A 15952-nucleotide genomic window follows, 5' to 3' on the forward strand; every position below is an offset into this window, starting at 1 on the left:
CTCCGTGAGGTTTTGTGTTTTATTTTTTCAGATGGGCCGGCGCCGCGGCTCACTAGGCTAATCCTCCGCCTAGCGGCGCCGGCACACCGGGTTCTAGTCCCAGTCGGGGCGCCGGATTCTGTCCCGGTTGCCCCTCTTCCAGGCCAGCCCTCTGCTGTGGCCCGGGAGTGCAGTGGAGGATGGCCCAGGTGCTTGGGCCCTGCACCCCATGGGAGACCAGGAAAAGCACCTGGCTCCTGGCTCCTGCCATCGGATCGGTGCGGTGCGCCGGCCGCAGCGCGCCGGCCGCGGCGGCCATTGGAGGGTGAACCAACGGCAAAGGAAGACCTTTCTCTCTGTCTCTCTCTCTCACTGTCCACTCTGCCTGTCAAAAAAATAAATAAATAAATAAAATAAAAAAAAATTTTTTTTCAGATGTACTTATTTATTTGAAGGCAAAGTTACAGAGAGGCAGAGGCGGGGAAAGAGAGAGAGAGAGAGAGAGAGGTCTTCCATCTGCTGGTTCACTCCCTAGATAGTCACAATGGCTGGAGCTGCACCAATCTGAAGCCAAGAGCCAGGAGCTTCTTCCGGGTCTCCCATGTGGGCGCAGGGGCCCAGGGACTTGGGCCATCCTCCACTGCTTTCCCAGGCCATGGCAGAGAGCTGGATCAGAAGTGGAGCAGCCAGGACTCCAACCGGCACCCATGTGGGATGCTGGCACTGCAGGTGGTGGCTTTACCCGCTACACCACAGTGCTGGCCCCTCGTGAGTATTTCTAACATGAGTGTAACATGAAATGTAAAACAAAGGATCTTTTTAAAATTTTATTTACTGGGCCAGCATTGTGGCATCGCAGGTTAAGCTACCACCACGTGGGTGCTGGTTTGAGACCTGGCTGCTCCACTTCCAATCCAGCTCCCTGCTAATGCACCTGGGAAAGCAGGGGAAGGTGGCCCAAGTCCTTGGACCCCTGCACTCACATGGGAGACCCAGAGGCTCCAGGCTCCTGGCTTTGGCCCGGCCTAGCCCCAGCCATTGCAGCCACTTGGGGAGTGAACAAGCAGTTGGAAGAGTCTCTCTCCGTCTCTCCTCCTCTCTCTATAACTCTGCCTTTCAAATAAATAAAAAATAAATCCAAAACAATTATTTATTTGCGAGGCAGAGAGAGATACACAGGCCGAGAGCTCCCATCTGCCGGTTCACTCCCTAAATGCCTACACTGGCCAGGGCTCCCAGGTGGGTGGCAGGGACCCAGCTCCTAGAGCCATGACCGCTGCCTCCTGGGGTCTACATGAACAGGAGGCTGCAGTCGGGATCCTGAGCTGGAGCTGAACCCAGGTTCCCCAGTGTGAGGTGGGGGTGTCTGCATTGCCAGGCCGAATGTCAGCTCAGAAGCAAAGGAGATGAACCCTTGTGAAATCCACAAACGCGGATTGCTTCCTGCCACAGGCTGGGCAGGACTCAGCCCTGTGGGGGAGCCTCCGCTGTGCCCCGCCCCGGCCCCCCCACTCCTGCCCCCCGCCCAGCCCCTCCCAGCCCGCTCAGGCCCTCGGGTGCATTTCTGATGCACTCCTGTGCCTGGGGCCCAGTTTCTCTGGCTGGCTCTTCAGACAGGCCTCGGGTTACAGGCAATGTCCTGGCTGGAAATGGGGTGAGGCAGACTGGCTGGCTGCCCACCAAGTGTTTGATGACTGACCCGTAAGCCGCCTTCCTGTGTCAAGTCTGTGTTTACCGTCTATACAGCCAGAGAGGGAATCGACAGACTCTTCATTTGTCCCAGGGGCCAGGCCTCAGGGCCCAAGGCTCCAGGAGCCACTTCTTCCCCACCAAATGCAGTCTGGGCTGGCCAGAGGCCCGGGAGGTCTCAGCGGTCAGTCCCAGTGCCCTGGACACACACACACACACACACACACACACACACGGTGGTCTGGGGTGGTTTCACACACACACACACACACACACGGTGGTCTGGGGTGGTTTCACACACACACACACACACACACACACACACGGTGGTCTGGGGTGGTTTCACACAGACACACACACACACACACACACACATACACAGTGGTCTGGGGTGGTGTCACACACACACACACACACGGTGGTCTGGGGTGGTGTCACAGCCCCAGCACGCTCCATTCTATCAACACAGGGCTGCCTCCTAGCGGATCAGATGGGACCTCCAGACGCCCTCGGAGGCCCCCACGCCTTGGCCCCCTCAGTCCGTGGCCAGAAAACCTAAGTCCCGAGGATGAATTCCGTGGACCCTTTCCTGACAGGTGGCGCACTGTCCTCAGGGCTCAGAGCTCCAGGGAGCCGTCAGCTGAACCCCAGGGAGCTGGGTGGACGACACCGGCCTCACCTTTCCCTCCTGGGTGATCCCTGCAGGCGGGCGGGGAGGCCCAGCGAAGCAGGTGCCAGGAGAAGGGGCCCATCCCTCCTGCCCCTGCCCCTCCGCTTGCCCTGGACTCCTCCCAGGAGGCGTGGCCAAGGGAGGCTGTGTTCAGGCCCAGGCCCAGCAGAGTCCCTGCGAGAGGACAAGCTCACAGGTGCCCCTGGGCCGGAAGTGGGCGGGCTCAGCTGAAGGGTGTCAGGAGCAGCCTGGGGAAGGGACAGTTGCCTGCCCTCTGCACCCCCGCACCCTCCCCTCACTCAGCACCCATCTTGCCCACAGCAGCTTGGGCCCATGGGGACACTTAACTCAGGGCGGCCTCACTTCCCTCCCGGTCCCTGCTGCCCTGGTGGGCTTGGGCTTCCTCCCACAATGGGGTCCCGGGGCAGCCCAGGGCCGCAGGAGACCTTGTTTCTCCAGGGTCTGGGGAGTACTGGCTTCAGTTTCCCTCAGATCTGGGTGTCTGGTGCAGCGGGTGACCACTGCTCGGGATGCCTGCATCCCATGTTGGTGTGTGTGGGCTCGAGCCAGGCTCCACTTCTGATCCGGTTTCCTGCTAATGCTCACCTTGGGAGGCAACAGGTGCCAGCTGCAGTACTGGGCCCCTGTCACTGACACGGAGGACCCCGATGGAGCGCCAGGCTCCTGGCTTCAGCCTGGCTCAGCTCTGGCTGTTGCAGGCATATAGAAGATCTCCCTCTCCTTCTACCTTTCAGATACAGTGTTGTCAAAATACCATGATTCAGATCTGAACCCCAGCAAGCTGGCCTCCGAAAGCAGCCGGGGAGTCCAGTGTAGTGTGGGGAAGTGGGTGGCGGCCGTCTGGGACGGCCTCCTTGGGGAAGGGCGGGGAGGGGCAGGCGGAGACCTCCCTTTGGCTTCCCCTGTGAGCAGACCCCTGCCACAAGGGCGCTTCCTTTGGCCCATCCCCAGCCCGCAGCCAACAGAGCACCTGTCCCCGCGGGCAGGGTGGCCACCGCGGAAAAGCCTCCAGCCCTGGCCGCTGCACCGTCTCCTGGGCTTCTCTAACAACCGCCACAGCTGCTGCCTTCACACAGCTTTATTTTCTTACAGTTCCGGAGGCCAGACTTTTAGGTTCAGTCTCACTGAGCCACAGGCAAGGTGCCAGCAGGGTCGGCTCTCCTGGAATTCTGAGTAGAGAACCATTTCTTTGCCTCTCCAGCTTCCTCGGCTCGCCGCCCCCTCCTGGGGTTGCGCCAGCTTCTTGCTTCCGTCCATCAGCGCAGCTCCCACTTCCGCTCACGTCTCCGGCTTCCGCTGGTAGGATCCCTGCGACTGCACATCCCACCCGAGCACCCAGGGTACTCTCCTCCGCCACGGCCCTGGGACGCAGCGTCACTACAGAGCCCCTCTGCCATCCAAAGCGAGGGTCACGGGATCCTGGATTTCATGACAGACACTCAGCAGCCACCAGCAGCCTCCTACACCCAGGCTGCAAACTGCCACACCCTCCTGGGGCTCCGACGGCTGGGAGGAAAGGGGCTGCAGACTGCTTCGGGCTCGGCAGGGTCCTAGCATGGTATTTTTAAGGCGTAAGCATCACCAACCCTCCCCCTTCCAGCTACGAAAGCTCACTGCAGTGTCTCCTCAAAGGTCAGGCGACAAGTCCGTCTCACAAGGCCAAACCTGAGGCCCAGTGGCAGTGCCCGTGGCCTCTCCTAAGCCAACATGGCAGGGAAGGAACAGAGGAGGCTCTGGGGCCTGCTGAGGGCCCCAGGGAGGCCGTGGGACAGGCGGAGCCCACGGGATAGTGCCTGTCACACAGAGCTGCAGCGTCCCTGCAGAGACTGGTCTGGCGCTGCAGGAGCCGGAGGAGGGGGTGGGGGACAATGGTCCTGGCCCACAGAGGTGATGGAGACCAGGGGAGCAGTTCTGAGATCGCAGAAATCATGCCTCTGCCCCCAGCATCTGGGGGTGAAGGTCAAGTCCTCGCCAGACACCCGGCTGTTGCTTTGAATGAGCGCAGTGGGGGCAGGAAGGGGCAGTGGCAGAGCGAGGAGGCAGGACCCTCTCTTGCTACCTCTTCTCCATGTTCTGCATCTGCAGACTCAGAGAGGTAAAGCTGGCCAGGAGGTCGGTCACTTCGTCCACCTGCAGGACAAAGCCCAGGCTGGTCCAGGGTGCCAGGGTGCCCGTTCCCTGCCCCCAACGCCGCAGAGAAGGCAGGCGTGGCTCCTCCTCCTGGGCCACCCGCTGGGCTGACTACAGAACAGCTGACCAAGCTTCCTACTCGACAGCAGGCGGTCTGGGGCTGCCCAGGAGAGCTGGCCACGCACGGGCAGAGGCTTGCGGGCCGCGGGGGCTGCCGCCCCGCAGGCTCAGCCCGACTCGAGGTCAGACTGCAGCGGCTGGGTGCACTGGCCCCGAGGCTGCGGCTCACCTGCTCTTTGGTGCTTGTCATCTGCAGGCGGGTGCAGAGGTCATCCAGCCGCTCGCGCTGCTCGTGGCGCCCCAGGCGCTCCAGGTACTCCCTCAGCATCTGGATGATCTGGAACAGAAGGTGAGCCGGCTACCCAGGCCCCCCCTGGGGACACGGGGGCCCAGGCTGCCGCCAGCAGGCACCGCGGAGCAGGGGCCAGCGCGGGCACCCGTGCGGGAGGGCGGCGCCGAAGGCGGCTCACCTGCTTCACCTCCAGCCGCACGGCCTCCAGGCACTGGGAGTGGCCCTCCTGCAGGATGCTCAGCTTCGACTTGGCCAGGTGCAGGGGCGTGCGGCCAGCTCGGTCCAGGGCGTCGACCCGGGCGCCTGCGAGGACAGGCGGGAGCCATCACGCTGGGCGAAGGTGAGGACGGGGGAGGGGAAGAAGCCACCTACCTCCTCGCAGCAGGGTGGTGATCACAGGCACGTGGTTGGTGCAGGCCGCTGGGGAGGAGCAGACGCAAGAATTCAGAACCCGGGGCCCAGCGTCGCGGCGCAGTGGGCACAGCTGCCGCCTGCAGTGCCGGCGTCCCCTGCGGGCGCCGGTTTGAGTTCCGGCTGCTTCACTTTTTTTTTTTTTTTTTTTTTTAAGATTTATTTACTTATTTGAAAGAGTTACAGAGAGGGAGAAGCAGAGGCAGAGAGACAGAGAGAGGTCTTCTATCCGCTGGTTCACTCCCCAAATGGCTGCAATGGCCAGGTCTGGGCCAAAGGCAGGAGCTTCATCCAAGTCTCCCACGGGGGTGCAGGGGCCCAAGCACTTGGGCCGTCCTCTGCTGCTTTTCCTGCTGGATTGCAAGTGGAGCACCCAGGACTCCAACTGGCGCCCACAAGGATGCCAGAGCTGCAGGCGGAAGCTTTACTCGCTACGCCACAGCCCCGGCCCCGGCTGCTTCACTTCTGATCCAGCTCCCCGCTAGTGGCCTGGGAAGAGCAGCGGAAGACGGCCCAACTGCTTGGGCTCCTACCACCGATATGGGGGCCTGAAGAAGCTCCTGGCTCCTGGCTTCAGCCTGGCCCAACTCTGGGGAGTGAATCAGTGGATGGAAGATCGCTCTCTGTCTCTCCCTATCTCTCTGCAACTCTTTTAAATGAATAAATCTATATACATATAAAAAGAGTTCGGTACCCTCAGCCTGGCCCTGTGTGCCTGCAAGAGGGAGCATGCCTGTGCCAAGTGACGCCCCCTGGGGAAGGGTCACCAAGGTGTCAGCTGGGCAGGACTCGGCCATCAAGTCCAAGTCCCTCCCTGCATGGCCGAGGAAACTGAGGCCTGCAGATGGGACCTGCCCGGCACGAGTGACAGTGCAAGCCGGTGAGGGGCGCAACCAGCCAAGGCCTCGGGCCACATCTGCCCAGTGGGGCTGCCAGAGCAGCTGTGCTGAGGGCAGAGCCGACTCCCGAGAGCCTGGAAAGCCGTGGACCCAGGCCGGTGGGACAGCAGCCGGGGATCGGGCTCTCCCCCCACCCCACGCTGGGAGAACCTGCTGGGAGCCCGTCTATGCAGCCCAGCAGCTGTCTGGGCCTCAGGAGGCGCTTACCCAGGTGGAGCGGTGTGTTCCCCAGCCCGTCTCGCTGGTTGGGATCGGCCCCGTGGTCCAGGAGGAGCTGCACTGAAAAGAGGGAAGCCCAGGAGGCCTGTGGGAGGCGCCTGTCATCCCCGCTTCCCGCCACGGTGAGGCAGGGGGCGCCCCTCCTACGCTAGCGAGGCCTTGCGCAGAGTGTGGGACCCAGATGGCACAGCGCCTCCCTGTTGTCCCCCCACTAGTCACCACTTGCTCACACACTCAGCCACCCACTGACTCAACGGGATTCATGTGCAGGACTCTAGGGCAGGACCTGGGGGCTCCAGGGGCCTCCTGGCCTTGGCAGGTGTTGTGGGTCCCAGACCTCACAGCTGAGCGTTCTCCCAATAGCAGTGGCTGCAGGCATGGGCTCTCAAGGGCGTGTTTCGTCCTCCACAGCGAGGCCTGTGGACGATGTCACCCTGCCCTCCTGGGTGGTCTCTGGGCCCCCTGAGCGCCAGGGCTGTGCCATCGGCCGGGTTTGCCTACTGCCTGATGGACGGGCTGAGTCTAGGACAGGGAACAGGGCGACCAGGCTGAGCCTCACGTGATATCCAGGAAGTATTGAGAGGCGTCACGGGTGTAAATGTGAAAGCCACAGTAGTCAGGCTCTGGGAGAACACCCAGCACCCCCGACAAGCGACAAGCAGAGGAGAAGACTGATACATTGTCCTTCCTAAAACACCGTGTAACTCAAAAGACGTCCCTCAGAGAACAAAAGGCAGGCTAAGCACGTCATCCTTTACGTCAGGGACTTCTGTGCAGAACACAAAACGCTGCAGTTCTAAAGACATCTTGCATGGGAAAATGGCCCAAGGACTTGAACAGACACGCACAAAGGAGGATGTTGAAATGGCCAGTAAGTGCTGGCGCGGAGAAATGCAAATTAGACCCCAGCCAGAACGCTAAGTGGCAAAGACAGAGAGGGCTCCGGCAGGGGTGTGGGCAGGCGTGGCGCTCTCGGCCCCTCAGCACCCACCTGGGGAGAGAGCCGCCAGGCTTCCACTCCGGACGTCGCCCCCTACAGGTGAGGGCGTGTACGTACAAGAACCGTCACCTGGAAACCATGCCAATGCCAATGGCCCAGCAGGATGGGGCCGGGGCTGTGTCACACCGGGACGTGGGGAGGCAAGCTCCCGGCACACACACGCAAGCACGGATGGTCGCGCGGACATAGCGGTGACCGAAAGAGCACGCCGGGGGCTTCCACGGACGTGAACTCCACAGACAGGGAACCCCAGTCGTGGTGGACACGGTCCCCCCGGGGGAGAGGACTGGGAGAGATTCTCCATCTTGATCTGGTGGTGGCTCCCCCACAGTGTGAGCACACGCACGCACACACACACACACACCACAAGTCACACCATAATTTTTCAAAAGACACCTTTAATAAAAGGAGCCACTGCTGTGGCTGCCTGAGCCAGCGGTGCCTGAATGAAGACCTCTGAGGCCTGGGCCTGCCCCTGCCCGGTCTTCACCCTGGGGAGGGCGAGGGCCAGGGCACTTGGGTGCCAGGCTGCCAGTCCCCAGCACACGTGGGCATCCTGAGGCTGTGCAGCCAGCCGCGCCTCCCCCCGCCCCGAGACACTGCTTGCCACGCCTGCCCCCTCCTCCCCCAGGACTCACCAATGCGGTCATTGCCATTGCAGGAGGCGAAGTGGAGAGCCGTGCGGCCCTTGTCGTCGGCTGCGCAGGGATCCGCGCCGTCTTCCAGAAGCTGCTGCACTGACGTCACCAAGACAGAGGGAGAGGACGGGCGAGAGAGCGGCAGTGTTAGCTCGGCTGCAGTCCCCGGCGGGCGGGGCGGGATGCTGGGGTCCCGGCAGACCAGGCCTGGACAGTGGGTGGGCACCCAGGAAGGTGCCGGCTCCACGGGGGCTGTCCTGGCGGGGGCTGGTCTCCTGAGGGCGCCGATGTGGGGGCCCAGACTGTGAGGAGGGGCAGAATGTCGCCAGAGGCTCCCGGGCCTCAGGTAAGAGGGTCTAGAGTGACAGACACCCCCAGCACAGACCGCGGCCCATCCTCAGCCTGGGGACGCGTCCGTTCCAGCTGGACTCGGCTCGGGGCAGCCTGCGGTGGACAGCGCGGGCTCTGCAGCCACACAGACCGAGCCGTGGGAGAAAAGAGAGGACTGCGCTGCCCACAGCACGGGGCAGCACGCAGAGCCGGCGGGAGAGCAAGGCCTGATGGGGACTCTAGTCCCCCTGCAAATGGACTGACCTGAGCCCTGCCAGCCGACAGCCACTCTGCTGAGATAACGGATGGGAAGTTCCTCCGCTGAGACGCAGAGGTGCTAGGAGACGGGAGGCATTGCGTGCTAGCGGCCACGTCCAGCGGGGACGGGAAAACTGCTGCCCAGCACCACTCACGCGAGGCCGCTGCAGTCTCGCCCGCAGCGCCCTCTGCAGCGCCCCTCACCCTGCTGCCCTAATCCCCACCCCAGCCAGAGCCGGGACGCGGGCACCAGCCAGGCAGGAACCCGCGGCGGAGCCCTCCAGGGCCTAGCAAGGGCCACGCCCCTTTTACAGGTCCTTTCTGATCCGAAGGCTCAGGCTCAGCCCAGAGAGAGCATCAAGGCCCAGGCTGCCTTCCCCAGGGAACAGGAGGCAACGCTGGGCATAAGCCTGCGTCACGGCTCCAGACCTCACACCTCCCGAACAAACACACCATTCAGCTTTCTGCAGGCTTTTACAACAGTGCCACTTTCTAGTCGAACACACACACACGTACGGTGAAGATCTATTTTTACTTATTTGAAAGGCAGAGTGACAAAGAGAGGGAGAGACAGAAAGAAAGAGATCTACCTCTGGCTCCCTCCCCAGGTGGCAGCAGCGGCCAGGCTGAAGCCGAGCGCCTAGAACTCCGTCTGGGTCTCCCACGTGGGTGCAGGGCCCAGGCACTGGCATTAGCAGGGAGCCGCAAGGAAGAGAGCAGCCGGGACTCGAACTCGTGCTCTGGAGCGGGATCCTGGCGATGTAGGTGGCAGCTTAGCTGCTGCACCACAGTGCCAGCCCCAAATGCTCCTAGCGTTTTATCTGTTTATAATTTGGGTGTCACTGTGCTTGCCATCAGCATTTGCCTAATGAACGCTACTGGCGGGCTGAATGAGGGAAGGAGGGCGGGGCTGCGCTGCGGCATAGCACCTGAGGCTGCCGCCTGCAGTGTCGGCATCCCACGAGTGCTGGTCCCAGTCCCGGCTGCTCCACTTCCAGTCCAGCTTCCTGCTAGTGCTGCTGGGAAAGCAGCAGGGGACAGCCCAAGATGCTGCATCCAAGAGGAGCAGCCAGGACTTGAACTGGCACCCATATGGGATGCCAGCGCTGCGGCTGGGGCTTTAACCCACAGCGTTGGCCCTGTAACATGCATACTTTTTAATGTAATATTCCCCAGAAAGTAACTTAAAACTGAAAAGCCAATGTGCAAATATATAACTAATTCTTACTTTGTCCCTTTGCAGTAATAGCACGCATCTGTTACAAATAGCGGCTACAATTCATTTCAAAAATCATGGTTCTGGGGCCGGCGCTGTGGCGCAGTAGGTTAATCCTCCACCCGCGGCACCGGCATCCCATATGGGTGCTGGTTCTAGTCCTGGCTGCCCCTCTTCCAGTCCAGCTCTCTGCTGTGGCCCGGGAGGGCAGTGGAGGATGGCCCAAGTGCTTGGGCCCGTGCACCCTCATGGGAGACCAGGAAGAAGCTCCTGGCTCCTGGCTTCAGATCGGCTCAGCTCCGGCCATTGTAGCCAATTGGGGAGTGAACCAGCAGATGGAAGACCTCTCTCTCTCTCTCTGCCTCTCTGTTAACTCTTTCAAATAAATAATTAAAAAAAAAAAAAAAAAAAAAAAAAAGCCTTGTGGAGCCGGTGTTGCAGTGCAGCAAATTAAGCCACTGTGTGCAACCCCAGCACCCCACGTGAGCGCAGACTCCATCCCGGCCGCTCCACTTCCGATCCAGCTCCTGCTAATGCACCTGGGAACGCAGCAGAAGACGCCCAGCGCTGGGGCCCCTGCACCCACTGCACCCATGGGGAGACCTGGATGCAGTGCCAGGCTCCTGGCTGCAGCCCAGCCCAGCACCAGCAATGTGGCCATCTGATGAGTGAACCAGCCGATAAAAGAGCTCTCTTCCTCTCTCTTTGTAACTCTGCCTTACAAGTGAAAAAATAAATCTGTTTTAGAAACATGTGGTTCGAACTGGAGAATGGGGTTATAAAGTGAGGCTTTGTTTTCCATCTCACAAGCTTTAAAAGAGCCAGACAGTAACGCATTAATTTTATAAGTAGGGAAAAATGCTTCCATGTCGAAAAAATATATGGTTAAAAATTCTATGAAAAATGTTTATGATACACAAAAAATTATGAATGCTACAAAATGCATACACAGCAGTTTGCAAGCCAATAAGGAAAATTCGTGTGCCTAGAAATAAGGACTGGAAGATGTTCACCAAAATAACAAACTATGCCCTTTGCTGACATTATGGATGTTTTTCTTGTATATTTCTCTAACATAAAAACTTTAAAAAATGTATTTGAAAGGCAGAGTGAAGAGAGATCTTCCAACACCCCTGCTTCACTCCCCAAACGCCCACAAGAACCACGGCTGGGCCAGGCCAAAGCCAGGAGCCAGGAGCTCCACCTGGGTCCCCCGTGGGTGGCAGGGACACAGGTCTCTGGGCCACCATCTGCCGCCTCCACACACACCAGGGGGAAGCCAGACCAGAGCAGCAGCAGCTGGAACTCAAACCAGCGCTGCCGTGTGTGACGCGGGCAAGCAAAGCCCTGGCTCAAGCATGGGGTCGCAATGCCTCCCCCTCGAGATGCTTTAAGCACATTATTATGTTCATATTCAAAATACAAACCTGCCAAGAACACAGAACGTGGACCGCAGAAGCACTAAACCCACGGGCTGCTTCCCCTCTCTGAACGGAAAGTCGCAGCACTTCTGCCAGAACTTGAACCTCACTTTCTGTGGAAGGTGAGTATGACCTAACACCCCCTGGCCACCCACTAGAGATATTTAAAACAATGCTTCGTATTTTTCCTTAAAAAACTTTCTAGGAGGCCAACTGTGGTGTAGCAGGCAAAGCCACCACCTGGGATGCCGGTGTGTGTCTGGGCTGCTCCACTTCCGATCCAGCTCCCTGCTAACGGCCTAGAGAAGCAGTGGAGGATGCCCAAGTGCTTGGGCCCCTGCACCCACGTAGGAGACCCGGAAGAAGCTCCTGGCTCCGGCTAGCCCAGGGCTGGCCATTTGGATGGAAGATATCTCTCTCTCTCTCTCTCTCTCTCTCTCTCTCTCTCCTTCTCCCTCTGTCTCTCCTCTGTAACTCTTTGAAATAAATAAATAAGTCTTTAAAAAAATAAATAAATAAAAGCATTCCAGGTTCTGGCCGGCTGCTGCCCCAGGGACGGGAGCTCAGGGCCCAGGGACGGGAGCAGCTCAGGCCCACGGTGCGATGCCCCGGCTGTCCGCGTTACACGCGTGCCCCCTGCCCGCAGTAACTGGGCTCCTACACCCCGTGGCCCTCAACTGACGCTCCCGTTTCAGCTGTGGGTGCCAGCACGCCACCAGCAAACACAACACGTCCACTGGAGACAGGCGGAGCGAAGAAGGCCGCGTGCTCTCCCCGGAGCGGGTGGCGTGCGGCGCCCCCGGCAGAGCCGGGATCCGCGTGACTTCGCGGGTCCTCGCGAGTCAGAGAACTTTCCCTGCTCCAAGAACCCAGAAGCACAGGGGGCTGCCTCAGCCCTCGGTGCTGGCTGTGCAGATGGCGGGGGGGGGGCGAGCCCAGGAACGCAGGGCCCCCGGGGGCTGGGAGAGGAGCCTCCCGAAGACCCGCGCCCCTGCCCGCCGGCACTGCACGCCTCCCCCGGGTAGCTGTACAGCAACAAATCTGTGCTGTTGAAGCACTGCACGCTGGGGATTTATTAAAGCCTCCAGAAAACTGCCAGCGCCTCCCAGGAAGAGCTAAGTCCCTGGATACATGAAACACTTTGTCCTCTGGCTTGTCCTGCTACTGCCCTGCCCGCTAGGGGGGGCTGGAGAGCAAGAGGAAAGCCCGACAGGGCACGGTCCTGCAGGGGCCCACCGTGCCATTCACGGAAAACCACGTGCCCTCACCGGGCTCACACCGGGCGGCCCGTGCAGACGACCGCTGGCAGTCAAGGTCAGCGCTCACTGCCATCAGCCCGGAGGCTCCGAAATGAGCGCCCACCCTTTGCCAAAGACCGTGCTCGGATAGAGAAGTAGATCTGTACCATACCAGGGGCCCACAGGGTCGGAAATGCTATGACATCAGCAGGTGCGGGGGGCAGGCCAGCACGGGGCGGCTGGGGGCCTGTGCTGGCTGGGCTCACCCCCTGCCGGGTGTCTGCAGTTTGACAGGAAGCGCGGCTGGCCAGTGCCGGGGGCAGCAGGCAGGTGGTCCTCCCGGGCGTTGGCGACCCGGCTCTCTCCTTCCCCAGCCAGCCCACGGGTCCCCGGCGCTGGGCCCACTGCAGTACTCACCTGTTTCCACGTCATTGGCATTGGCCGAGTCCCTCAGCCTTTTCAGCGCTGTGAAGAGATGAAGACAATCGCTGTGATAACAGACGGAGGGCGGCTTCCCGGCGAGCCCACCCTGCCGCCGCGGAAGGACCCAAGGGGCCCTGGCACGCGCAGAAACGCGTATGCTGGCTGAAACCCGCATTCTGCAGCAAATCCTCCCGGCCCTGGGGCCCAGATGTCGTGTCCGGCCCTTGCCGTGGCTGGCGGGACAGGGCAAGCCGGCTGACCTCGGGGTCTCCACTGGCAAAGCAAGGCGGAGCGGTCCCACCAGCCGCGGCTGCAGACACTGGGGGCTCTCGGTGGGGGCTCTGCGCCGTTACGTGGGCAATCTCACGCTGGCTTTCTCCTCCCGAACAGGTCAGTCTCAAAGGAGACATTTTCCTAATTAGGCAAGGAGGCTGATCACCTAAGCCTGGTGATTCCTAAGCAGAAGTTTACTGCCGGTCCATGACACGACCTCTGTGTTGGAGAACACCATAGAGCACCTTTGTCATCAGAGAAATGGCCAAAAATGACACTTCCACACACAGCGAGTCCTACATGCATAGAGCAAGCGTCCATGTGCGGGGTCAGTCCCCGGATGCCTGCGAGGGCCAGGGCGGGCCTGGCAGCTCAGTCCAGGTCTCCCACACAGTGTGAGCCATCGCCGCCGCCTCCCAATGCCCACCCTGTGGGAAGGTGGAGCAGGAGCCAGGCGCCCCGCCGTGGGCTGCAGGCGGCCAGGACGGCACCCGCCTCCCTACGCGGCTGGGACAGCACTGCGAGCGCTCAGTCTTTAGCGACCACCAGACACGGCCGAGTCTCCGGGAGTCCCTGAAGGGGCCCTAAAAGCCCTCGTCCTTGGTTCTTCAGAGCCTCGGTTTCTACGCAGACGACGACACGCTGGACAAGCCCGAGCAAGGGGCTCGGCCTGGCTAGTCTGGGTTCCGGTACCGGAACAGCTCCCTGAGGCCCTACCGGGAGACAATTTCTCAGCCGGCACTGTGGTGCAGCGGGTTAGAGCCCTGGCCTGAAGCTCTGGCATCCCATATGGGCGCCGGTTCTAGTCCCGGCTGCTCCACTTCCAGTCCAGCTCTCTGCGGTGGCCTGGGAAAGCAGTGGAGGATGGCCCAAGTCCTTGGGCCCCTGCACCCGCGTAGGAGACCCGGAAGAAGCTCCTGGCTCCTGGCTTTGGATCGGTGCAGCTTGGCCGTTGCAGCCATCTGGGGAGTGAACCAGCAGACGGAAGACCTCTCTCTCTCTCTGTGTCTCTACCTCTCTCTGCTGTAACTCTTTCAAATAAATAAATAAATCTTAAAAAAAAAAAAAAGGCAATTTCTCAGAGCCTCAGCGTCACCCGTGCAATGGGAACGATTTCTCAACACGTTTTGTAGGATCACAGGTGGCCGCGCATCACCCGGCGGGCGTGGGGCAGGTAACGGCTAAGCCCTGCAACACCCCGGAAGGCGGCTACTACATCCATTTCACAGATGGGAAAACCGAGGCTGAGCAGCGTGGCAAAGCCGTGCCCCTAAACAGGAGGCTCTGAGACCACGGAGTATTCTCCAGCACCCCACTTCCTGGCCTACTAGCAAGCCCCCAGGGCGCGTCGCGGGAGGAGGCCCGAGCAAGCGCTCCGACCCCCAGCAGCCCTAACTGTGACCCTCACGCAGAGCAGCCGTCTGGGGGCGGTCAGGGCCCGGGTCGTCCCCCCGCCCCCGGCCACCCCGCGCCTCACCGTGCGCCTCCTTGCCCGTGGGCCCGAGCCGGCGGTGCGGCCTGGCCGCTCGCCGCAGCCGGCCGGCGGGGATCTTGCAGCGCAGCTCATCGCGCGGCTCCGCGTCCTGCTGCCACAGGACGTGGAGGTAGCGCAGCGGGGACTGCGCCCCGCCGGACGCCCGCGCCGCGAGGCCGCCGCCGCCGCCGCCGCCCAGCGCGGACCCGAGGTCGGCGAAGGAGAAGAGGCCCTCGGCGCCCGTCAGCGGCTCCGGCGCCACCGCGCACTCGCCCTCCGAGCTCGAGCGGCCCGAGCGCGGCTCGTCGTCCGCGCCCCCGGCGGCGGCTGCCATGGCAACCCTCGGCGCGGGCCTGGCCGCCACAGCCTCGTTCCCGACCGGCCAACGGACCCACTTCCCTCCGCCCCAAGCCTCGCTGTCAGCGAGCAAGCGGGCGGGCCGGGCCTGCAACCACGGCAACGGAGCGCGGGCGGGCTCTGGCCGCCGGAGCGTCCCGGACCAATGACGACGCCTCTCGCTGAAACCCCAACAGCCAATCGGGAAGGCAGCGCATAGTACAAGCAAAAGAATTGGACGGGGGTTTCTGGCAGCGTGAGTGGCGGACGTAGCGACCAATCACAAATTTGAGATGCCCGCCGTCCCGGCCGTACGTCGCTACCGGAGCCAATAAAACAGCTGAATTTAAGAAGCGTTCCCCCCGCAACAAAGATAACGGGCAGGCGCCTCAGCCAATCACAAAGGGAGAAAATGAAGCAGCCACACTCGTATAGATGGGCTTTATTTAAAATCAATGAATGAAAAGGTAGGGAAGGGGCGCTATGTTAAGACGTAGAAGTATTTCCACGAGCTGTGCGGGAATAGACTTCCTTTCCTCGGGGTGGCCCCAGCGTTGCTCGCCGACTGACTCCACGAGATACGTCAGAGGCGCGGTTCCGCCCGCGAGCAGCCGCGGCACCGCGTCCCGACACAGGAAGTGGGCGCTCCCCACGGCCCTCGCAGGCCGCGCGCCTTCGTCCCTCGTGCCTCTGTGTAAAGACGCATTTCAAGGGCAGAGTTGCAGGGTCAGAGAGCGCTTCCATCCGCTGGTTCACTCCCCAAACGGCCACAACGGCCGGGGCCCTAACCAGGAGCTTTTTCCGGGTCTCCCGCGTGGGTGCAGGTCCCAGGGACTCGGCCCACCTTCTGCTGCTTTCCCAGGGAATTGGAAGGGAGCGGGACTGGAAGTGGAGCGGCCGGGACTCGAACCAGCGCCCTTACAGGATGCTGGTGCTGCAGGCAGTGGCTTACCCGTGAACCCTCCCCCACAGCTG

General features: G+C 61.3%; 1 protein-coding gene across 11 annotated transcripts; it reads right to left on the minus strand.

Moving 5' to 3' along the window:
• Positions 1-3422: 3422 nt before the first annotated feature.
• On the minus strand, positions 3423-15109 carry ANKRD54 (ankyrin repeat domain 54). 11 transcript variants are annotated; one of them, XM_051840050.2, is made up of 8 exons: positions 14645-15109; positions 12889-12936; positions 8009-8107; positions 6359-6425; positions 5214-5261; positions 5020-5144; positions 4779-4886; positions 3423-4489 (listed from the first exon to the last, which is right to left on the minus strand). In XM_051840050.2, exons 1-7 carry the CDS (start codon positions 14973-14975, stop codon positions 4819-4821), a joined length of 786 nt encoding a protein of 261 aa, XP_051696010.1. In that variant the 5' UTR covers positions 14976-15109; the 3' UTR covers positions 3423-4489; positions 4779-4818. The 11 variants fall into 11 exon arrangements, 8 of the variants coding, with proteins under 8 accessions (XP_051696010.1, XP_069909019.1, XP_008250238.2 ...); XM_070052918.2 differs by having other exon boundaries at positions 5214-5350; XM_008252016.4 differs by having other exon boundaries at positions 6359-6430; positions 14645-15107.
• Positions 15110-15952: the final 843 nt, after the last annotated feature.

Source organism: Oryctolagus cuniculus, chromosome 11 (assembly GCF_051225735.1).
Source record: "Oryctolagus cuniculus isolate XC-2025 breed Fujian yellow rabbit chromosome 11, ASM5122573v1, whole genome shotgun sequence".
Lineage (NCBI taxonomy): Eukaryota > Metazoa > Chordata > Mammalia > Lagomorpha > Leporidae > Oryctolagus > Oryctolagus cuniculus.

What these genes read in the sequence shown, in the direction of transcription:
- ANKRD54 (XM_070052918.2), bottom strand. Translation starts at nt 14,975, where the DNA reads ATGGCAGCCGCCGCCGGGGGCGCGGACGACGAGCCGCGCTCGGGCCGC. An exon ending in CAATGGCAATGACCGCATTG is followed by an intron (nt 6,426 to 8,008) that starts GTGAGTCCTGGG and finishes TTTTCAGTGCAG; the next exon opens with CTCCTCCTGGACCACGGGGC. An exon ending in CACCACCCTGCTGCGAGGAG is followed by an intron (nt 5,145 to 5,213) that starts GTAGGTGGCTTC and finishes CTGTCCTCGCAG; the next exon opens with GCGCCCGGGTCGACGCCCTG.